This window comes from Pseudophryne corroboree, chromosome 3, assembly GCF_028390025.1.
Source record: "Pseudophryne corroboree isolate aPseCor3 chromosome 3, aPseCor3.hap2, whole genome shotgun sequence".
Taxonomy (NCBI): Eukaryota; Metazoa; Chordata; class Amphibia; order Anura; family Myobatrachidae; genus Pseudophryne; species Pseudophryne corroboree.
In genome coordinates, this window is record NC_086446.1 from 180,638,369 (window position 1) to 180,662,605 (window position 24,237).

The window sequence follows — 24,237 nt, forward strand, 5'->3', positions numbered from 1 at the left end:
TCCACAGGGAATAACATCGGGGTGTAAAGTTGCATCTTGATCCGAGGCACCAACAGGCTAAAGCTTTAACTGTTCCCAGGATGCACTGCACTGCCTCCTCTATAGCCCGTCTCCAGGCATTGGAACTCTGTTTTGTAAGTTGGTGCCTGCAGTGCAGGTCACTAACAGGGGAGCTGCGCTAGGCAGCCCTTAAAAGAGCTTTTTAAGAAGACTTCAAGGGCCGCAGCACTTTTATGTAATTCTGATATGCTGTGCTGCGGCTCCCATCACCTCCCTCAGCGGCGCTGCATACTCCCACGGCCTGGTTCCCGGGTACTTGCAGCGGGGACGCACCGATTTCTATGCACACCACGGCTGCTGCTATCCTGAATCGTGTGGCTGCACTAAAGGGGGGAGCTAAGAGGATCCCCCAGGTGGGATCCGCCAGTAAATCGCGATCTGGTCGCGGTACCAGGAGACGGACCGCGCCGCTGGCGTGGACGCTGTGGCCGTACAGGGACCCCACTAGGTCCACCAGGGCAGGGAGCACAGGTCGGATTTACTAAAATCTGTTTAATATAGGCTCCATAGTACCCGGTGGTGAAGTCCAGCAGAGGGAATAAGGCGCTGACCTGTAGCCCCTCACGCAGCTCCGGGCACCATCTACTGCTGGTGTTCCCGCCCTGGAGAAGAGATTTTGGCGCAATTACATAGCTGGGCTGATCTCCGGAACTGCTGGGCACTGTCTCCTCTGTAAAAAAACCGCCTGTCTTGTCAGCTCGGTGTATTTACAGACACTTTAGTATTCTACATGTCATTTTAGACAGTGTTAGTTAAGAACAAGTGCACTACTATATGAATATTTAGTACAAGTATTCTGTGATATACATCCAGTGTTTACTGTGCATTGTTATATCTGTATAGATACATATCTATATGTAGATTTAGTAGTGCAGTGCAGTCTTGTTGTTTATATGTAATCATTTCTGCATTGTACCTGTGACTGTGTGTGCCTATAGCTGCTGTGTGGATTCTATTCTGTGTATCACACGTATTGCTATCACTATATTCTGTACCCTGGGGGGGCTAAGTGCGTCAGGGTCTCATTTAAAATATAGTGTCCACAGGATATACTGTTTTGTATTTTTCACTGTGTGCTTCAGTCACCTCACACTGCTTAAATCCTCTGTTTTGTGCTTTGCATTTGCTATAACATAACACAGGGTTTTTTTTGCAGGTTTTGTGTTTGTCTGATTATATTTTATTGTTGCGCCCTAAGGCTACATTCCCAATAATGGCTGCTACACAGGGCGGGAAATCCGCAGAAGCTCCATCATGCAGTGCTGGCGCCATGGATTTGACTGAGGAAAAGGTCTCAGCTGAGGGTTCAGGTACTGCGTGCCCTGCACCTTCCAGTCAGTCTGCAGCATCTGTGGCAAATCAAGACCCACCTTCGGCTTCTTTTTCAAATATGCTGACAACGCTTGTAACGCGGCTTACGCTCCCTGTGGGACCACCTGTGCCATTGCAGCCACATATTGTCCCTGTAGTTAACCCACCTTGGGCGGTTGCTCTGTCTTCCCAGTTACAACAATTAAATCAGTCTTTGGTTAGACAAAAACCTACCCCTCGCCCTGCTGGGGCCATTTCTTCCTCACAATCCACTAATATTTTGGATGATTCTTCCGATGAGGATGGGAATTATACTGATCCATCAGACATTGATACAGTTGCTTCTGATGAATCTACAACTAAGGTTGATGCTCCTGACCTAGTGGAGGCTATCAAGCTGATTCTCCAGATTGATGATGATATTGAGCCCACCACTACGTCTAAGAAACTTGATAAGTTTAAACGTCAGAAGGTTGCTAAAGTAGTTTACCGCATTCTGACCTTTTAATTGACAAACGTCAGGAGTCCTGTTCATCTCCAGGGAAGAAATTTTCCCTGTCCAAAAAGATGCTAGCTCGTTACCCTATCCCTGCGGAGTTGAGTAACAAGTGGGAAACTCCATCGCCGGTGGACTCTTATGTCGCCCGTCTAGTGGTATCTTCTACTCTGCCTGTCACCACTGTCCCCTCACTGAAGGAACCGACGGATATGCTTGTGGAGGGATGCCTGAAGTCTATTTACACTCTCACCGGTGCTGTGCATAGACCCACTATGGCTGCCTCTTGGGCTGCAAAAGCTATTGAAGCATGGGTTCAGGCAATTGAGGATGAGCTACCTCTAAATTTTTCTTACACTGCCAGACAATATCGGTCGTATGTTACCATAGCCTCTCACTATATTCAGGAGGCGGCCTCTGATGCAGGGGTCATGGCAGCCAAGGCATCTACTACGTCTATCCTGGCTGCCGGATTCTGTGGTTAAGGTCCTGTAAAGTGGACCCTGCACTCCAAAAAGACCTTGGAGGTTTTCCCTTTTAAGGGAGACATACTATTTGGAGAGGATCTGAACAAAATCGTGACTGACTTGGCAACAGCGAAGACTGCATTTTTCCCAAGTACTAATCCTTCTGCTCCGAAGGCTAAGAGTACCACTTTTCGTTCCTTTCGACCTCCAGGTAAAGCAAAGGTCAGGCGTACCCGAGACAGGCTTGTACTTCCAAAACCACGAATCTTGCGCCTGTCAGCCTGCTTTCAAACTGGACAAGCCTGCGGCATGATGGGGCGGGCCTCCCCCTGAGGACCCCAGGGTGGGAGGCCGACTTCTGTAGTTCGCCCAGGCCTTGTTAAAAACCACTTCAGACGCCTGGGTGCGGGAAGTTGTCTCTCACGGGTATGCGATCTCCTTCAAGAGACGTCCCCCTCACCAGTTCTTGCTCGATGGTTATCCCTTCGGATCTGCTGAAAGCACAGACTTTACACTTGGTTGTACAATCTCTCCTAGATACTGGACTGATTGTGCTGGTACCTCTGTCTCAAATAGGCAGGGGCTACTATTCAACCCTGTTTCTAGTCCCGAAACCAAATGAGTTCTCCCGGCCTATACTCAACCTCAAATCTTTGAACAAACTTGTGAGGGTATCCAAATTCCGTATGGAAACTCTGCGTTCTATTGTACTGGCCATGGAACCCAAGGACTATATGGTATCCCTGGACATACAGGATGCTTACCTGCCCATTCCAATTGCCAAGTCGCATCAGCAATATCTGCAGTTTGCTATTGGCAACCTACATTATCAATTCCAGGCTTTACCTTTCGGACTCGCCACGGCTCCTCGGATCTTCACCAAGGTCATGGCAGCCATGACTGCTCTTCTCCGCTATCGGGGTGTCAGGATCATAACGTATTTGGAAGACTTGCTGATCCTGTCGAATTCATCATTTGAAACTGACGGACCAATTCCTACAAGCCTACAGGTGGCTCATCAACTGGAAGAAATCCTCGCTGGTCCCTGCTCAGAGCATGGTGCAGCTGGGGGCATTGTTGGACACACACAACCAACGATTGTTCTTGTAACCAGAGAAGGTCCTGAAACTTCAGGACTAGATCAGATACTTCCTTTCTCACCAGAGTGTCAGTACACTCGGCGGTGCAAGTACTAGGCCTCATGGTGTCGGCATTCGACATGGTAGAGTACGCTCCATTTCATTCCCGCCCTCTGCAGAGGTGAATCCTTTCCAAGTGGGACGGGCTGCCTCACCGGATCAGGTCTAAAATGATCTCCTTGACTCCGGAGGTTCGTCTGCCACTGAGCTGTGGCTACAGGACCAACAGTTGAGCAGGGGACGTCCCTTCTGGATCTCCAACTGGGTCCTCCTGACAATGGACGCCAGTCTGAGAGGTTGGGGCGCGGTGTTGGAGCAACACTCTCTCCAGGGTCGGTGGACCAGGGAGAAATCTCTCCTCCCGATAAACATTCTGGAATTGCGGGCAGTGTTCAATGCTTTGACACTGGCACTGCCTCTGGTATAGAACAGGCCTGTTCAAGTACAGTCAGACAACGCCACCACAGTGGCGTACATAAATCAACAAGGCGGCACTCGAAGACACATGGCGATGATGGAAGTGTCAAAAATCCTCCAATGGGTACAACGCCATCTGCCAGCTATATCGGCAGTGTGCATTCCGGGAGTCCTCAACTGGGAACCGGACTTCCTCAGTCATCAGGACGTGCACGGCGGAGAGTGGAGCCTTCATCCCAAAGTCTTTCAACTCCTAGTGGACAAGTGGGGCCTACCAGATGTAGACCTGATGGCATCTCGACACAATCACAAGGTTCCGGTCTTTGGAGCATGGGATGCTCAAGCAGCGTTCGTGGACGCACTGGCAATTCCATGGAACGTTCGGCTGCTATACATGTTCCCTCCAGTATCGCTTCTGCCCAGGGTAATACGGAAGTTCAAGCAAGAAGGAGGAATACTACTTCTAATTGCTTCAGCGTGGCCCAGACGGCATTGGTTCTCAGACCTGCAGGGTCTGTCGATAGAGCGTCCTCTTCTACTACTTCCTCAACGCTCAGACCTCCTCATTCATGGCCCTTGTGTCTACCCGGACCTGGCCAGACTGGCTTTGACGGAGTGGCTCTTGAAGCATCACTCCTGAGAGCAAAATGATTCTCTGAGGCGGTCATTCAAACTGTGTTGAAAGCCCGTAAACCAGCTTCAGCTCGGATTTATTACAGGATCTGGAATTCTTACTTCACATGGTGTGCTGCTAAGAATTATGATGCATATACTTTCAAAACTTCCAGACTTTTTTGGCTTTTCTTCAACAAGGCCTAGACTTGGGCCTTCGTCTGTCCTCCCTCACGGTTCATATATCTGCCTTGTCTGTGTGGTTTCAGAGAAAAATTGCATCTCTTCCTGACGTTCACACTTTCACTCAGGGTGTTCTAAGGATTCAGCCTCCCTATGTCCCTCCTGTGGCTCCATGGGATCTGTCTGTCGTCTTAAATGCCCTGCAAGAGTCTCCATTTGAACCTCTTGAGTCTGTGGACCTTAAATGCCTTACGCTGATCGTCGTGTTTCTGTTGGCTATTGCCTCTGCTAGAGGGGTGTCGGACTTAGGCACTGTGTCCTGTCGTCCACCCTTTCTGAGTTTTCACCGTGACTGGACAGTTCTACAAACTCGCCCTGGTTATTTACCTAAGGTGGTATAATCTTTTCACCTTACCCAGGAGATTGTGGTTCCGGCCTACATCTGTTCTCGGTTGTCCTCCAAAGAAAACTCTTTGGATGTGGTACGGGCTCTCCGTATTTATGTGGAAAGGACTGCCTCTATCAGGAGGTCAGATTCCCTTTTTGTACTTTTTGGTTTTCACAAACGTGGCTGGCCTGCGAATACGCAAACCTTGGCCAGATTGATTAGAATGGTGATTGCACAAGCTTATGCGCAGGCTGTGCTCCCAGCTCCTGCTGTTATCAATGCCCATTCTACTCGGTCGGTTGAACCTTCTTGGGCGGCCCGCTGTGGCGCGTCCGCAGAACAGTTGTACAAGGCGGCTGCGTGGTCCTCGGTGAACACGTTCATCAGGTTCTATGACTTTGATACTTCCGCCTCCCAGCATGCTTCCTTTGGACGCCGGGTTCTTGTGCCCACTACAGTGCGTCCCCTCCCATGAGGAACTGCTTTAGGACATCCCCGATGTTATTCCCTGTGGAATACCAGTGTACCCCGCTGCAGAAAAGGAGATTTATGGTAGACTTACCATTGTTAAATATCTTTCTGCGAGGTACACTGGATTCCACAGGGCGCCCGCCCTGACGCACTTAGCTTCTTTGGGTTTGTATGGCATTAGCCGCTAGTCCCTTCTCCTGTCGTAAGAATGTGGTTCTATGTGGCTAACATCTACCGTCTCTCTTACCTGCTACTGCATTGGACTGGTTAACAAAACTGGGCTCCAGTGCCTGGAGGCGGAGCTATAGAGGAGGCGGTGCAGTGCATCTTGGGAACAGTCAAAGCTTTAGCCTGTTGATGCCTCAGCTCAAGATCCAACTCTACACCCTAATGTTATTCCCCGTGGAATCCAGTGTACCTCGCAGAAAGAGATTTAACAATGGCAAGTCTACCATAAATCTCCTTTTTTAGCTTATAGTGACTGGTCATAATAAAATCATAAATTTCAATAAGTTCTCATTAATGTAATAAACCATTTTAACAGCACTTATCCAGGTAGGGTAGGAAGCATTTCCATCATGCAGTATGACTTGGTAATCTAATTCTGTCTATGTTAGGCATGTGGATTTGTCAGGTCTGCAGGCCAAAGAAAAGGGGCCGTAAGATCCTCCAGGAGAAAGCTGCACAGATCAAAAGGCGATATGCGAAACCCATTGGCCGACCGAAAAACAAAATAAAACAACGCATGTTGTAAGTCAACTTATACAAACAAACCAAAAAACATACTGTATTATCATGTACAGTTTATTTGTTTTCTTTAAAGAAAAGCACATTCGTGTTCTAGTCTAGTATTAAAAATATTTATTTCACATTTTTATTATAATTCAGATACAACAATTATACTGAATACAGAGTATAGCATTAAAGGAGAGATGAGTCTGGTATAAGATGAACAGGTGCTATCCCTAAATGTAGCCATAGGACAAGTAGCCATTTTGGGCTCCCTGTAAAAATAGTGCTCCCATGTATTTTACCAGCAGAGGTTTTACAGATGGGTTTATACAAGAATTACCCTGTGTTGAATATACTACTGCAGCCAACAGTGTCTTTGCAAATATTAAGACTTAATACTTGTGGTTAGATATGAAATATTGACTTTCATGTTGACTTTCATAATAATGTTCACGTTGACCAGTGCGACATTCATCATGTAGGCAGTAATGATATGTCATAGTGTCGACATTTCGTCCTGATGGTTTAGCAGTGACTTACCTTCGCCTGGCAACTGCAGTGGTCGGTGTCTTCCAGGGCCTGGCGGCCCTGTGCCCATCACTTCCATATGAGAGCTGCGGTTCTCGATCGTTCTGATAAGTATATTTCACCCATCCCTAATCCCTAGCCATCCTAATGTCGACATTTCATCTGTCGTCATTCTGTCTAACTTTTTATTATTATTAAATTTTTTTTAATTGAACAAGGAGTTATACATTGCCATGGTAGAAATGCAATAAAGTATAATACATAGCAATAGACAATTCCATTAGGTCCCAATATGTTCAAGTCGAACATGCAGGAAAAAATACAAATAGATTAGAGAAAATTATTAAACATTCAATGAGGCAAATGAGAAAATTATACAATTGTACATATGTTGACAGAACGTCACAATGGCATCCAAAAATCATGGGGAACAATAAACAAAAAGAAAAATATACACATTGGGGTTTGGGAAGCAAGGTAGTGTGGAAAAGGGGTATGGTGGTGTAAAATGTAAAGTCCAAAAGAGCAGGGTTATATGGGGCTGTATAATTTTGTAATATTCATTAGAGAGGCCATCTGGACCTGGGGATTTACTCAAAGGAAGCTTAGAAATGGCTTCCATAATCTCATTGAGTGTAATGTCCTCACTAAGGGAGTCTGACTTGGCCAAAGTAAGAGGTTAGGTTTGCAGCTCGCATTAATTCATCATGTTGGATAAAAAGGAAGAGCAGAATACAAATTAGTGTAATAAGACTAAAATATGAAAAAAATGTCAGGGGAGGCAACAGTAAGATTTCCTGTCTGTAGGTTTTTAATGGTTGTAATTGATAAAGCTGATTATCTTTACAGGAATGAAAGCTATACCTTAAACACACCTTAAATACACTTTAAACCTTTAGCCGCTGTGGCCGCTATACTTAATTCACACTACGCACCTTTTACGCTATTAGCGTAAAAGGGTTCCGTAGTGTACGGACTTTGCATACACACGCCGCGCTTACGGTACAAAGTACTCGCAGCGCATACACACCCAGAGATGCACTTTAAACCTTCTACAGCAATGCTATGCAATAATAGTACACTTTAAACCTTAGCAGGGCAATGAGCACACGACACCAATTGTGATTAACCGCTGGGTTCCGACACCACAGTGGATTATTTCTGAAAGGGGGTTTACAATACAAATTATACACTACAATACAAGACAATATATATAACAAAATAATGGCTACAGTCAATGTACAGACGTGAGAATATTCGCGTGCGCTTCCTGGTCCAGTCCTCCGTAATCAAATAGATAACGTTGTGAGTCTTGTGTCTGGCCGGCCTGCAGCAGGCTTTATTTATACAAGTCTTCCAAAAGCAATACAATGGATACTGTAATCCCTTTGTCCATTGGACACAGGGATGCACTTTACAGGAGAGGTCATAGGTTGATTTGAAAAGGTAGGCGATGTCTTTCTCAACTGCTCTTGTGGGTGGTCTCTGGATTCCCGCCGCATACATAATATACAGTAAATACAGTTTATATCTATATTCTGCTACTGCACATAAGTATCCGCAGGAACATGCGATCTTCCGCAGACCAACACCAGAATGTTTCCCTTAAAATACCCTACAGCTGGATACCAAATACCACCTTATAACCTTAGTCTGTCCCCTCTTATCCTGTAAAGGTGAATCCCTTTGTTCTGCAACCATTTAAACAGCTATAACTTTCTGATGTGGTGCAAGGAGACTATGTGTACATTGTGCACTATTTGGATTAAATATGTAATGTGTTCTGATGGCCCTCCATGCGTACACAAACTCTGCCGTAAATACCCATACCACGCGCTGATGCTCAGGACCGCGGGAGCGACCATACGCAAAGTGCGTACATGTGCACGCACTGCAGAACAAGTGCACGCGCAGTGGGCATGTGTGTGCAGTTTATACGTGCTGTGTGTTCTGCAATATTTTTCGACTTTGACATAATAAACAGTCAGGATGTTCCCTTTTTAGCAATGGTTGCCAGTAGATGGCCAGCATTATTTCCCCACCCAAAATATTTACATTTGGAGAACGCTTGGTCACGTTTGGCTTGGGATAGCAGAAAGTCATTTAAGAGTTGTTTGTCTTGTGTGTAATGTTGTGAGTCATCCGTCTGAGAGGCGAGATGGTCCTGCAACGATTTATATTGGGTACACAACTGTTTCTTTTGTATGGAGACAAAGTCAATTATATGACTTCTAAGGACAGTTTGGGATGCACCACAGAACAGTGCAAGTCTGTCACAGGAGTTCAGACTGTCATCTAGGTAGTTTATCCATTTACGAGTAAGGAATTCACATAATTCCCAGACTGAAAAAATAGCTCGGAAAGTGCCAAAGATGTGATCCTCCTTACTGTATCGATCGGGCAAGTGACAAAGATACCGGGGCATGGTCCGAGATCAAGCTATTGTGAATATCTGTGTGTTGGACCTGGGTAACCAGAGAGTCCGTAACTAAAATGGCATCTATTCGTGACAGGGAGTGGTGCACCCCTAAAAAGAAAGTAAAGTTTCTATCCTATGGGGTTCAGGAGGTACCAGACAACCATGAGCTGGAGAGTGCACTTGAGAGACTGGATGTGTTTCCATGAGTAAAACTAGGATGTGTAGGGAAGAGGTTGTTTATCAAGAAGGGGTTCACCCACCGAATTCGAAAATTTTATTAATAGGTTAGTGAAGTCTTGCAAGAATTCAGAAGTAGCAAGGTTAGGAACATAAATATTAACTAGGGTGTACTGTGCTCCCCACACCTCTACATCAAGAATTAGATAGCATCCAATAGGGTCAGCCACAGTCTGTAGAACAGTATATTGGAGATACTTATGGAACAATATAGCCACCCCTCTGGCTTTCCTCAGCAGAGATACACTAGCCCAAGGAGCGTAAAGAGAGGAAACGCTACCTGACTCCCAGTGCGTTTCCTGGAGAAAAAGAATCTGAGGGCGGAAATATTTGAAATGTGTAATGACTTGTTTGTGTTTAACAGGAGAATTAAGACCTCTTAATTTCCAAGAGACCAGTTTAAAGTGTGTGTCCGAGTAGGGAGCAACTACAGGCGAAAACATTGTGTCAGCCCATCCTTATACAAGGGTCAGTGTAAGAGACTGAAAGACTGAAGTAAACATAGCAGTCGCCCTCCCTGTCCCAACGAGCAGGGGGAATCAGGCGAGAAGAGTCCCAATGGGAAATACTATGAACCCCATATAGAGGGACGAGTGGAGTAATTTACATTGTACCTGTCAACGTTGTGGTATCGACATTGTAATTGTCGACTTTTTGACTACCTGCCAATGCTTGATGAGGCTTGACCTGTCCTGCAGATGTCTGTTCCAGGCATTACATTGTGAGGACCTGATTGGAGTGATGTCATGGCCTAGCTTCATGATTAATATTGATACATTAAACGTGTGTTCTGATATTTGATGTCACTGTGTGATGACTTCCACCCAGAAACCATTTCTCCATCCTGTTTTACCAAAGAAGATATCAATTCATCCCTTTACTGTGTCTTCTATGAGTTTAAGTATGGAGAAGTTATTATTAACTACATTTAAAAACACTCATTGTTACAGTTTTGTAGGTGTATGTACAGTTTTTATTGTCTGAACACAACTTAATACACTTATCTTACTATATCTCTTATACTATGGTTAACCAGTCACGTTTTCATTGCTTACAATATACGATGAGAGCACTCAAGGTACCTTGTAAAATACATTCCGTGGCCTGTTCAGGAGAGACAGATAGTAATAGCGATCAAAAAGCAATTGAGAGACTGATATAATATTACCATAGTATCAGTCATGACCAAGACAGATGGATCCCTCAGGCTAATCCATCTCCAATTAAAATTAATCTGTTGGAATTAATTATTTTAGCTTCTCAATTAAATGGACAAAACCTGTGAAATCAAAGAACAGTTTATGCTAGAATTGAAGCAAAGGAAAATGTTGAATTGAAAGGGACAGATCTGAGTGCATGTCCTTATGCGCCCTTGCTGCATTGATTTATCCATAGTTCGAGGAAGGCGTACGACAGCAGGGAATGGGTCATAGACCATTAGCCTCACGTGAGATGAGCACTGCGCTACCATTCACTCACCACTGATATTTGCAATAGATTTATTTTATGTTCTTTTCTGTAGATTTGCAGCTGCTTGCTATTGCCTGCATAAAAGCTTGCTGTTAAATTAAACTACATTGGCTGTAAGCTCTATTTGAATGGATTGCTAATAACACCTCTGTTTTGACCTTCAGAAAATCAGGGAATCTGGGTCATGTAATTTTGTCTTGATCAAATGTAACGTTGTTAGTACAGTCTGTGTATAGTTATTAATATACATACCATTGTGTAGAAACGCCTTGCCTCTGTTGTAAATCTCAGTTACATAGTAAGTCGTAGAAACAAGGCATTTTAATTAGTTGTACCTTCCTTCCCACAATGAATGGACTGTGGAAGGTGGTATCCCTTCTGTTTCCCATTTATCCACCATGGTGAATGAGAGATGTGTACTGGACATGTGCTGCAAAGATCAATCAGTCCATGACCCTCTCTAAATGGTATCCCGTCCCAAGCACATTATGCTCTTACCGCAGCAAATAGCAGGACTAGGCATGCAGAGAGCTCCCCAAAATGAGCCAGGAGCTCAGAAACCTGAAGAAAACATGTAACCACTTAAACCACTGTGGTTTCCTACTCTATTTATTTATAACAGGGTCTGTGGCCATTTGTTCAAATTTATTGTGGGAACCTACTATCTGCAGACCTTGAAGAATCGCTGTCAGCAGAGGATCAGGAGAAAGAGGAGGAGGAGCATTTATGCATCCTCTCCTCAGACCCCAGGAGATTACAGCCGCTAGTTGCGGTGTCAAAAGCGGAAGCTAACTTCTAGTACCCAGAAGCTGTAACTATGAGAACTGGATGGCGGTTAAAAGCTCTGTAATCGGAGGCATCAGGAAGTTCTGAAGTTCACATAAGAAAGAATTGGCTTCAGTTAAGGTTCCAAGACTATGGAGAAGAGTCAGAAAACCATAAGGCTACGGCTGTGTGTCAGTCAGCAAAGCTGGATCCATTGGGGGTAAAGTCTCAGTCTGTGTGACTAGCTTCGAAGCTGAGAAGAGGGATTATGAAGACTGGATATCTGCAGCCTTCCTACTTGCATCCTCTCATGTCTTGGGATTGTGTACCCGCTGATAGCTGGATGACACCTGAACCAGGGAGGGTGACTTAGATAAGAGTAGACTGTGTCTGAGTTCAGTGGATAGTATCTGAGAAGGGATGACCCAGGGATTGCCTTATCAAAAGTGCAAAGTATTATTTCTCTATCGTCCTAGTGGATGCTGGGGTTCCTGAAAGGACCATGGGGATAGCGGCTCCGCAGGAGACTGGGCACAAAAAGTAAAGCTTTTCCAGATCAGGTGGTGTGCACTGGCTCCTCCCCCTATGACCCTCCTCCAGACTCCAGTTAGATTTTTGTGCCCGGCCGAGAAGGGTGCAATTCTAGGTGGCTCTCATAAAGAGCTGCTTAGAGAAAGTTTAGCTTAGGTTTTTTATTTTACAGTGATTCCTGCTGGCAACAGGATCACTGCAACGAGGGACAGAGGGGAGAAGAAGTGAACTCACCTGCGTGCAGGATGGATTGGCTTCTTGGCTACTGGACATCAGCTCCAGAGGGACGATCACAGGTACAGCCTGGATGGTCACCGGAGCCGCGCCGCCGGCCCCCTTGCAGATGCTGAAGTAAGAAGAGGTCCAGAATCGGCGGCTGAAGACTCCTGCAGTCTTCTAAAGGTAGCGCACAGCACTGCAGCTGTGCGCCATTTTCCTCTCAGCACACTTCACACGCAGTCACTGAGGGTGCAGGGCGCTGGGGGGGGGCGCCCTGGGAGGCAAATGAAAACCTATTAAAAGGCTAAAAATACCTCACATATAGCCCCCAGAGGCTATATGGAGATATTTAACCCCTGCCTGTATTCACAAAATAGCGGGAGACGAGCCCACCGAAAAAGGGGCGGGGCCTATCTCCTCAGCACACGGCGCCATTTCCTCTCACAGTTCCGCTGGTCAGGACGGCTCCCAGGTCTCTCCCCTGCACTGCACTACAGAAACAGGGTAAAACAGAGAGGGGGGGCAAATTTAATGGCAATATCTTGATATATATAAAGCAGCTATAAGGGAGCACTTATTATAAGGCTATCCCTGTCATATATAGCGCTTTTTGGTGTGTGCTGGCAGACTCTCCCTCTGTCTCCCCAAAGGGCTAGTGGGTCCTGTCTTCGTTTAGAGCATTCCCTGTGTGTCTGCTGTGTGTCGGTACGTGTGTGTCGACATGTATGAGGACGATATTGGTGTGGAGGCGGAGCAATTGCCAAATATGGGGATGTCACCTCCTAGGGGGTCGACACCAGAATGGATGCCTTTATTTGTGGAATTACGGGATAGCGTCAACTCGCTTAAGCAGTCGTTTGACGACATGAGGCGGCCGGACAATCAATTAGTGCCTGTCCAGGCGCCTCAAACACCGTCAGGGGCTGTAAAACGCCCTTTGCCTCAGTCGGTCGACACAGACCCAGACACAGGCACTGATTCCAGTGGTGACGGTGACCAATCAACCGTATTTTCCAGTAGGGCCACACGTTATATGATTTTGGCAATGAAGGAGGCGTTACATTTAGCTGATACTACAGGTACCACTAAACAGGGTATTATGTGGGGTGTGAAAAAACTACCTATAGTTTTTCCTGAATCAGAAGAATTAAATGACGTGTGTGATGAAGCGTGGGTTGCCCCTGATAAAAAGCTGATAATTTCAAAGAAATTATTGGCATTATACCCTTTCCCGCCAGAGGTTAGGGAGCGCTGGGAAACACCTCCTAGGGTGGACAAGGCGCTAACACGCTTATCAAAACAAGTGGCGTTACCTTCTCCTGAGACGGCCGCACTTAAAGATCCATCAGATAGGAGGATGGAAAATATCCAAAAAAGTATATACACACATGCAGGTGTTATACTACGACCAGCTATAGCGTCTGCCTGGATGTGCAGTGCTGGGGTAGTTTGGTCAGAGTCCCTGATTGAAAATATTGATACCCTGGACAGGGACAATATTTTACTGTCGTTAGAACAAATAAAGGATGCATTTCTTTATATGCGTGATGCACAGAGGGATATCTGCACACTGGCATCACGGGTAAGTGCTATGTCCATTTCGGCCAGAAGAGCTTTATGGACGCGACAGTGGACAGGCGATGCGGATTCAAAACGGCATATGGAAGTTTTGCCGTATAAAGGGGAGGAGTTATTTGGAGTCGGTCTATCAGATTTGGTGGCCACGGCTACAGCCGGGAAATCCACCTTTCTACCTCAAGTCACTCCCCAACAGAAAAAGGCACCGACTTTTCAACCGCAGCCCTTTCGTTCCCTTAAAAATAAGAGAGCAAAGGGCTATTCATATCTGCCACGAGGCAGAGGTCGAGGGAAGAAACAGCAACAGGCAGCTCGTTCCCAGGAACAGAAGCCCTCCCCGGCTTCTACAAAAGCCTCAGCATGACGCTGGGGCTTCTCAAGCGGACTCGGGGACGGTGGGAGGTCGTCTCAAAAATTACAGCGCGCAGTGGGCTCACTCGCAGGTAGATCCCTGGATCCTGCAGATAATATCTCAGGGGTACAGGTTGGAATTAGAGACAGATCCACCTCGCCGTTTCCTGAAGTCTGCTTTACCAACGTCCCCTTCCGAAAGGGAGACGGTTTTGGAAGCCATTCACAAGCTGTACTCTCAGCAGGTGATAGTCAAGGTACCTCTTCTACAACAAGGGAAGGGGTATTATTCCACTCTATTTGTGGTACCGAAGCCGGATGGCTCGGTAAGGCCTATTCTAAATCTGAAGTCCTTGAACCTGTACATAAAGAAGTTCAAGTTCAAGATGGAGTCACTCAGAGCAGTGATAGCGAACCTGGAAGAAGGGGACTTTATGGTATCCTTGGACATCAAGGATGCGTATCTCCACGTTCCAATTTACCCCTCACACCAGGGGTACCTCAGGTTCGTTGTACAAAACTGTCACTATCAGTTTCAGACGCTGCCGTTTGGTTTGTCCACGGCACCTCGGATCTTTACAAAGGTAATGGCCGAGATGATGATTCTTCTTCGAAGAAAAGGTGTATTAATTATCCCATACTTGGACGATCTCCTAATAAGGGCAAGGTCCAGAGAACAGCTAGAGATGGGATTAGCAATATCTCAAGAGGTGCTAAAGCAGCACGGATGGATTCTGAATATTCCAAAATCCCAATTAATGCCGACAACTCGTCTGCTGTTCCTAGGGATGATTCTGGACACGGTTCAGAAAAAGGTTTTTCTTCCCGAGGAAAAAGCCAAGGAGTTATCCGACCTGGTCAGGAATCTCCTAAAACCAGGAAAGGTGTCTGTACATCAATGCACAAGAGTCCTGGGAAAAATGGTGGCTTCTTACGAAGCAATTCCATTCGGCAGATTCCATGCAAGAATTTTCCAAAGGGATCTGTTGGACAAATGGTCAGGGTCGCATCTTCAGATGCACCTGCGGATAACCCTGTCTCCAAGGACAAGGGTATCTCTTCTGTGGTGGTTGCAGAGGGCTCATCTATTGGAGGGCCGCAGATTCGGCATACAGGATTGGATCCTGGTGACCACGGACGCCAGCCTGAGAGGCTGGGGAGCAGTCACACAAGGAAGAAACTTCCAGGGAGTGTGGTCGAGCCTGGAAAAGTCTCTTCACATAAACATTCTGGAACTAAGAGCAATCTACAATGCTCTAAGCCAGGCGGAACCTCTGCTTCAAGGAAGACCGGTGTTGATCCAGTCGGACAACATCTCGGCAGTCGCCCATGTAAACAGACAGGGCGGCACAAGAAGCAGGAGTGCAATGGCAGAAGCTGCCAGGATCCTTCGCTGGGCGGAGAATCACGTGATAGCACGGTCAGCAGTGTTCATCCCGGGAGTGGACAACTGGGAAGCAGACTTCCTCAGCAGACACGATCTTCACCCGGGAGAGTGGGGACTTCATCCAGAAGTTTTCCACATGCTAATAAACCGTTGGGAAAGACCAATGGTGGACATGATGGCGTCTCGCCTCAACAAAAAACTGGACAGGTATTGCGCCAGGTCAAGAGATCCGCAGGCAATAGCTGTGGACGCGCTGGTAACACCTTGGGTGTACCAGTCGGTGTATGTGTTTCCTCCTCTGCCTCTCATACCAAAGGTATTGAGAATCATAAGGCAAAGCGGAGTAAGAACGATACTAGTGGCTCCGGATTGGCCAAGAAGGTCTTGGTACCCGGAACTTCAAGAGATGGTCACGGACGATCCGTGGCCTCTACCTCTAAGACAGGACCTGCTTCAGCAGGGACCGTGTCTATTCCAAGACTTACCGCGGCTGCGTTTGACGGCATGGCGGTTGAACGCCAGATCCTAAAAGGGAAAGGCATTCCAGAAGAAGTCATTCCTACCTTGATTAAGGCAAGAAAGGAAGTCACCGCGAAGCATTATCACCGCATTTGGCGGAAATATGTTGCGTGGTGCGAGGATCGGAGTGCTCCGACGGAGGAATTTCAACTGGGTCGTTTCCTACATTTCCTGCAATCAGGATTGTCTATGGGTCTCAAATTGGGATCTATTAAGGTTCAAATTTCGGCCCTGTCAATATTCTTCCAAAAAGAATTGGCCTCAGTTCCTGAGGTCCAGACTTTTGTAAAGGGAGTACTGCATATACAGCCTCCTGTGGTGCCTCCGGTGGCACCGTGGGATCTAAATGTAGTTTTAGATTTCCTCAAATCCCATTGGTTTGAACCACTAAAAGATGTGGATTTGAAATATCTCACATGGAAAGTGACTATGTTACTGGCCCTGGCGTCCGCCAGGAGAGTATCTGAACTGGCGGCTTTATCTTATAAAAGCCCTTATTTAATTTTCCATTCGGATAGGGCAGAGCTGCGGACGCGTCCGCATTTTCTCCCTAAGGTGGTATCAGCGTTTCACCTGAACCAGCCTATTGTAGTGCCTGCGGCTACAAGCGACTTGGAGGACTCCAAGTTGTTGGACGTTGTCAGAGCTTTAAAAATATACATTTCAAGGACGGCTGGAGTCAGAAAATCTGACTCGCTGTTTATACTGTATGCACCCAACAAGTTGGGTGCGCCTGCTTCTAAGCAGTCGATTGCTCGTTGGATTTGTAACACAATTCAACTTGCACATTCTGTGGCAGGCCTGCCACAGCCTAAATCTGTTAAGGCCCATTCCACAAGGAAGGTGGGCTCATCTTGGGCGGCTGCCCGAGGGGTCTCGGCATTACAACTCTGCCGAGCAGCTACGTGGTCAGGGGAGAACACGTTTGTAAAATTCTACAAATTTGATACCCTGGCAAAGGAGGACCTGGAGTTCTCTCATTCGGTGCTGCAGAGTCATCCGCACTCTCCCGCCCGTTTGGGAGCTTTGGTATAATCCCCATGGTCCTTTCAGGAACCCCAGCATCCACTAGGACGATAGAGAAAATAAGAATTTACTTACCGATAATTCTATTTCTCGGAGTCCGTAGTGGATGCTGGGCGCCCATCCCAAGTGCGGATTATCTGCAATACTTGTACATAGTTATTGTTAACTAATTCGGGTTATTGTTTAGGGAGCCATCTTTCAGAGGCTCCTCTGTTATCATACTGTTAACTGGGTTTAGATCACAAGTTGTACGGTGTGATTGGTGTGGCTGGTATGAGTCTTACCCGGGATTCAAAATCCTCCCTTATTGTGTACGCTCGTCCGGGCACAGTACCTAACTGGAGTCTGGAGGAGGGTCATAGGGGGAGGAGCCAGTGCACACCACCTGATCTGGAAAAGCTTTACTTTTTGTGCCCTGTCTCCTGCGGAGCCGCTATCCCCATGGTCCTTTCAGGAACCCCAGCATCCACTACGGACTCCGAGAAATAGAATTATCGGTAAGTAAATTCTTATTTTTTTCATTTAGGTTACAATGCAGTATGAGCATTAATACTTTCATAAAAGTGCTACAGCTCTTTGGTGATTGCATTGATAAACATAATAATTCTTTATCCAGATATTTGCCTTAGTGTGAAAATACTTAACCATGTCCTTTGGTATTGGGATATATAAGTTGGAAGGTGTCCCAGTAAGCTTGGTGCGAATAGTTGCTGGATAACTCCAGATCTCGGTATACTTTCAGCCAATTGGTTCCTGTAGGTATGCTTTAGGTGTCCCAGTATTGTTACAGTAATGCTTAAAAAAGTTACAACTTTGGTAACCTTTTGTACATTTTAGATGTAGGCCTTATTTGAATAAGATGTTGGTGTGGGCAGAAGTTAATGTGACACTGACACCAAGTGATCATTTAGAGCAGTGTAGTGAAGCAGACAACCTTTGTGTCTCACAGGATATTTTCTATATGTAAAAAAAAAAAAGTGAATAATTATATAGCAGTAGCATACAGTAAGTGTAACTTGTTTAGTTGTGTTTTGCCTGTTTAAATATCGGTTTCAGGTGAGGAGTATGCTTTAAATATGAACTAATAAAATAGTTCTCCTGCCATGGACTTGTTGCTGGGCTTAGAACCGCTGTTAGCTTCCCTTGCGACACTGTACAATTTTTAGTAAAGTTGCATCTATATTAATAAACGTCTATGACACTTAGTTGGCTAATTAAGATTCTATTGGTTAGGTGGGGAGTTTTTGTTTTGTATGATGATGTTGGGAAATCCTCATACATCTAGCCTCAATACGCCACACAACGGGTGAACGGACAGGTCCCATGCAACTCTGCGAGTGTCTGACGTCTTTTTTTGGCGGGAAATGCATCTTAGTTGCAATACCATGCAGCTAGTACACACTGACTCTGCTGATTAATTTGATATGTGACACTTGTATATATGTGAGAGTCTATATATGAAGAATAAATAAACTTGACATGGACAAAATCTGCTCCATTGTTATACTTCATATGCAGATTCAGAGAGTCAGTCGCACACAAATATACAAGTGTCGCTTAACAAATTAATCAGCACTCTCTCCTGGTGCATTGTGTTGTGACTAAGATGCATTTTTGGCAAATAAGACGGCCAGCATTAGCAGAGTCTCACGGGAAATGGTGTGCCAAGAGGGGCTGTTTGGTAGGACAGGATCAATGATGTACAAGGACTAATCTGTATGTATTCGGTGTTTTGTAAAACGCATGATCAGAGTTCTTGCTGCATATGAGTTGAGTGCATGTTACTTCCCGCCATAACGTGCTTTTTTGCCTTTTATTTCTTTTAGGTGTATGTCCAATGAAGGAGGACCTCTGAATTCTTTCCCAGGAAGGGGGCCATCCGGTAGGAGTCAAAAAACTAAAATGTGTCCCACCACACTGCCATCTGGTCATGCTGCATCCGTGAAGGACCCCATCAGCAGCCTGGCTGCGACCGACCTCACTCGGCCTGGCCCCCATCCCATCAATTCCACCTTCACTTCCACTTGTTCCCCCCTCAAAGTTAACAAGAAAACCAAAGGGCTAATTGATGGCCTCACTAAGTTTTTCACTCCATCACCTGAGGGGCGCAGATTTCGCGGGCGAATTGTAGACTTCTCTATGCACCGCCGGCCCAGGAAAAAACGTACTGACCCAGAGGCTTGCACTCTTCATATGCTGGGAATGGGTACCACGCACAAGCTAAGCTGCCCCCCTCAGCCTCCACAACCTGCTCCTTCTTCTCTCTCACATATCACCTCCCTGTCTGGCAACAGCCCAGGCTCACAGAAATCCAGCAATTCCACCACGTCCAACTCCCCCCAGAGTTCCTCAAGTCACTCCAGCGCCCCTTCCCTCAGAAGCCTCCCCAGTAACAGTCAACTGAAGGGGCTCTTTGATGGACTGTCCCACATCTATGCCACCCAGGGCCAGCCACGCCAAAAAAGCCACCCAAGCTATGCGCCTCCAAAACACATTCGCCGCAAAGGCAGACTCTACACCTCAACACACTTTTTTGGCAAGAGGGACGCTAGGAGTAGGCTCCTCCTCCCCCACCCTACCCCATCTGGCTGGGCAGTGCCCCGGGGTCGGGCTTTGAAAGCCATTGCTCAGTTCAAGCGCTCAACGTTCCTTATAAAGCACAGGACACTAGGCAGGTTAAAGTATAAAGCGGGAGCCATAGGGGCGGGAGCCAGGACACCAGAAAAGGTCAGCCTGGCAGACAGCAGGACTAAGCCCGTCCAGGATGATGGTAAGCACAGGCTTAAGAAACCCTTCCTTAGCCCTTTTTCTTACACTCCCAGTTATTTGCTCTGTTATTTGTTTCTCTAATGGTAATGCCCCTGTGTTCTCCTTTCATCACTGATCTGACAAAACCATATTGGGTCTCAGAACCACCAAGTGCAGCACAAAAGCAGAAAATTACAGATTTCTTTTAGCCAGAACAGTTGACCAGCTGGCAGCTATGCAACTGAAGATTGTGGCTTTTGCATAGACATAGAGAATACATTGGGCATGTCAGTCCTAGTTAGGAGCATATTTTGCTTCGGTACACCGTAAAAATGCTTAATACCAAAATTGCAGATATGATTCTATGTTATTTCACTTGAGTTGGCGGGAGTTTGATGGGCAAATGCCCATCATGTGCTTTTTCAGAGGGCAAACAGTCTGGTGTTAGTTTTTGTAATATCCGCATATGGTATAAATCTTACAGCTGCATAGCAAGCCACACTGATTGCAATTTGTAATTGGGTGTACTGACGTAATCTGGGTAATAGACTGAAACTCTGATATGAGGATGAAATCAAACATCCCATTTAAGTCTCACTTTACTTACTTAATATAGTATGATGTCTGTGGTGCTTTGTGCAGATAACATAAAGCATTAGTAAAGTACTTGAGATTTAATAGGAGTGCTGGGCCAAAGGCAGACAGTGCTTGTACATGACTTGGCACCTAGAGAACATAAAACAAATACATTGGGCTTGCAAGCGGACTGCAGTAATATTCTTCCCGCAGGCGTAGTAAATCCGCTACACACTGTAGTTTTGTTCTAACTGTATTAATCACAAGATTGGGCAGGCTAGCACAAAGAGAAGCATTACATATGTAAACTAAAAGACATGACCTGCGTTCTGCCAGCAAATTAAAGGTCCAAATAATCTACGATCAGAATGTTTGTTCTCCGAGTTTTAAATGGTCTACTAAAACAGCCTAGCTGTTCCCTTCCTAATAAGTGATCTGTACTTGGCACTGCCAGCTTGTGCAGGTGAACTTTATTTCCAATTCTGTCTTTAATATTGATTTGCATATAGAAGTATTAGTTAGGGTCCTGTTCCCAAATAAGTACAATTTAATCATGTGTAATGGTCCCGCTAAATGTTTCTCAGTGTTAATTACAGAGAACAGAACAATGCTGCTCTTTTATTATTCATTTTCTCCCCTTTTTATTCCTACTGAATAGACTTTTATTAATGCATTTCAACTTTCCCTTTTAAAATGACTCTTACTCTTAGTTCTTTCTCTATTTCCACATACTTGTGCTCTGCTTGGTCTCTGTTGCCATGTGCATTAGTGTTAGACAGTAGCCCAGCTCTTACCACCTCCGCGGCCTCCATATTTCCATTGCTTTTGGCTCTTTGGCATGGCTGGTCCAGCCTTTTCTCATCCCTTCCTTTGGCTGGTCCATTTATGTGCGTACTGCAATGTCCCTGGCTCTGCTCCTCCTTCCCTCACCTTATGCTCTTCCATCCTTTTATCCATTGCTTACTTGTGTTCCACTCCATTCCAACAAATTCTTCTCTATAACTGTACCTCTAACCGTTTATGACCAGATGACCTGCAGAGTGCAGAATATGCACTTGATATGTGTTTCATGTGTGCAGATAGTGTAATATTAATAATGAATGTATTTTTTCTGGGCTTGCTTGACCTGCATTGCTTTTACTAGGGTTTGAGAAAAAATTGCTAGAAAGCGAATTTGAAGTAAATCTATATATGCCATATTGCTGCGTTCTAAAATACTATACTTTATAAGTAACTGCAAAAAAAAAAAAAACATTGGAGAAGCTGTATGTAACAGTGAAAAGAGTGGAAAACTTGGCCATGGAAACCAATCAGCTTTGAGGTAACATTTATCAAGTGCATTCTATAAAATATGCAGCAGCTGATTGGTTGCCATCGGCAATTTCTCCAGTGGCTCACTCCTCCACTCTTTTCACTGCTTTGTACATTTCCCCCATTAACTGCCACATGAAATCAGATATAATTCAGAAATGGTGTTATTCCCATTAATGTAAATCCTTATAGGAAGTTAGTAATGCATGGAGCCTGTTCTTATGAAAAGTCCCCTTGGGTTTGAGGGCCCAATGTCCTATACGTGAGTTATAGTTACCACCAGCATCCCTTGAGGTAATTAGGCGAATCTGCGTCCGCAAACAGCTGTTCTTCAGTGGGTGGTAGATGTGAATCCTCCACGGTGTAATAGGAAATTCTTTAAGGGTCCAAATGTTGGAAAACCACAGCGGGGGCTTGGTCCAGGTTCAATCCTTCCAGAGGCTGGGAAAATGTCCAACGGAGAATATAGCTTTTATATCCACATATAATAAGGATAGTATGCAAATTATTTGTAAGAACTTTGGTATATTTCTCTAACGTCCTAAGTGGATGCTGGGGACTCCGTCAGGACCATGGGGAATAGCGGCTCCGCAGGAGACAGGGCACAAAAATAAAGCTTTAGGATTAGGTGGTGTGTACTGGCTCCTCCCCCTATGACCCTCCTCCAAGCCTCAGTTAGGTTTTTGTGCCCGTCCGAGCAGGGTGCAATCTAGGTGGCTCTCTTAAAGAGCTGCTTAGAAAAAGTTTTTTAGGTTTTATATTTTCAGTGAGTCCTGCTGGCAACAGGCTCACTGCATCGAGGGACTTAGGGGAGAGAATTTCAACTCACCTGCGTGCAGGATGGATTGGATTCTTAGGCTACTGGACACCATTAGCTCCAGAGGGAGTCGGAACACAGGTCTCACCCTGGGGTTCGTCCCGGAGCCGCGCCGCCGACCCCCCTTACAGATGCTGAAGATTGAAGGTCCGGAAACAGGCGGCAGAAGGCTCTTCAGTCTTCATGAAGGTAGCGCACAGCACTGCAGCTGTGCGCCATTGTTGTCACACACTTCACACCAAGCGGTCACGGAGGGTGCAGGGCGCTGCTGGGGGCGCCCTGGGCAGCAATATTTTAATACCTTATGGCAAAAGAATACATCACATATAGCCATTAAGGCTATATGTATGTATTTAACCCATGCCAGTTATCTAAAACTACGGGAGGAAAGCCCGCCGAAATAGGTTAGGGCGCGCTGGGAAACACCCCCTAGGGTGGATAAGGCGCTCACACGCTTATCAAAACAAGTGGCGTTACCGTCTCCTGATACGGCCGCCCTCAGGGATCCAGCGGATAGGAGACTGGAAACTACCCTAAAAAGTATATACACACATACTGGTGTTATACTGCGACCAGCCATCGCCTCAGCCTGGATGTGCAGTGCTGGGGTCGTCTGGTTGGATTCCCTGACTGAAAATATTGATACCCTGGATAGGGACAGTATTTTATTGACTATAGAGCAATTAAAGGATGCTTTCCTTTATATGCGAGATGCGCAGAGAGATATTTGCACTCTGGCATCGAGAGTAAATGCGATGTCCATATCTGCCAGAAGGAGTTTATGGACGCGACAGTGGTCAGGTGATGCGGATTCCAAACGACATATGGAAGTATTGCCGTATAAAGGGGAGGAATTATTTGGCGTCGGTCTATCGGATCTGGTGGCCACGGCAACTGCCGGAAAATCCACTTTTTTACCTCAGACCCCCTCCCAACAGAAAAAGACACCGTCTTTTCAGCCGCAGTCCTTTCGGTCCTATAAGAACAAGCGGACAAAAGGACAGTCATATCTGCCTCGGGGCAGAGGAAGGGGTAAGAGAGGGCAGCAAGCAGCCCCTGCCCAGGAACAGAAGCCCTCCCAGGGTTCTGCAAAGCCCTCAGCATGACGCTGGGGCCTTACAAGCGGACTCAGGAGCGGTGGGGGGTCGACTCAAGAATTTCAGCGCACAGTGGGCTTGCTCACAGGTGGACCCCTGGATTCTGCAGGTAGTATCTCAGGGTTACAGGTTGGAATTCGAGAAGTCTCCCCCTCGCCGGTTCCTAAAGTCTGCTTTGCCAACGTCTCCCTCAGACAGGGCGACGGTATTGGAAGCCATTCACAAGCTGTTTTCTCAGCAGGTGATAGTCAAGGTACCCCTCCTACAACAGGGAAAGGGGTATTACTCCACGCTATTTGTGGTACCGAAGCCGGACGGCTCGGTAAGACCTATTCTAAATCTGAAATCTTTGAACCTGTACATACAAAAATTCAAGTTCAAG

General features: G+C 46.0%; 1 protein-coding gene across 10 annotated transcripts in view; it reads left to right on the top strand.

Moving 5' to 3' along the window:
* The window catches only part of KAT6B (lysine acetyltransferase 6B), a 340,449-nt gene that overhangs the window by 206,253 nt on the left and 109,959 nt on the right, over positions 1–24,237 (top strand). For 8 of the 10 annotated variants that reach the window (XM_063958656.1, XM_063958655.1, XM_063958654.1 and 5 more), the window contains 2 exons: positions 6,162–6,294; positions 19,133–20,076. In XM_063958656.1, the coding sequence (XP_063814726.1) occupies positions 6,162–6,294; positions 19,133–20,076 (1,077 nt within the window). The remainder of the gene's footprint in view (positions 1–6,161; positions 6,295–19,132; positions 20,077–24,237) is intronic. The other 2 variants (XM_063958663.1, XM_063958664.1) reach the window with 1 other exon arrangement.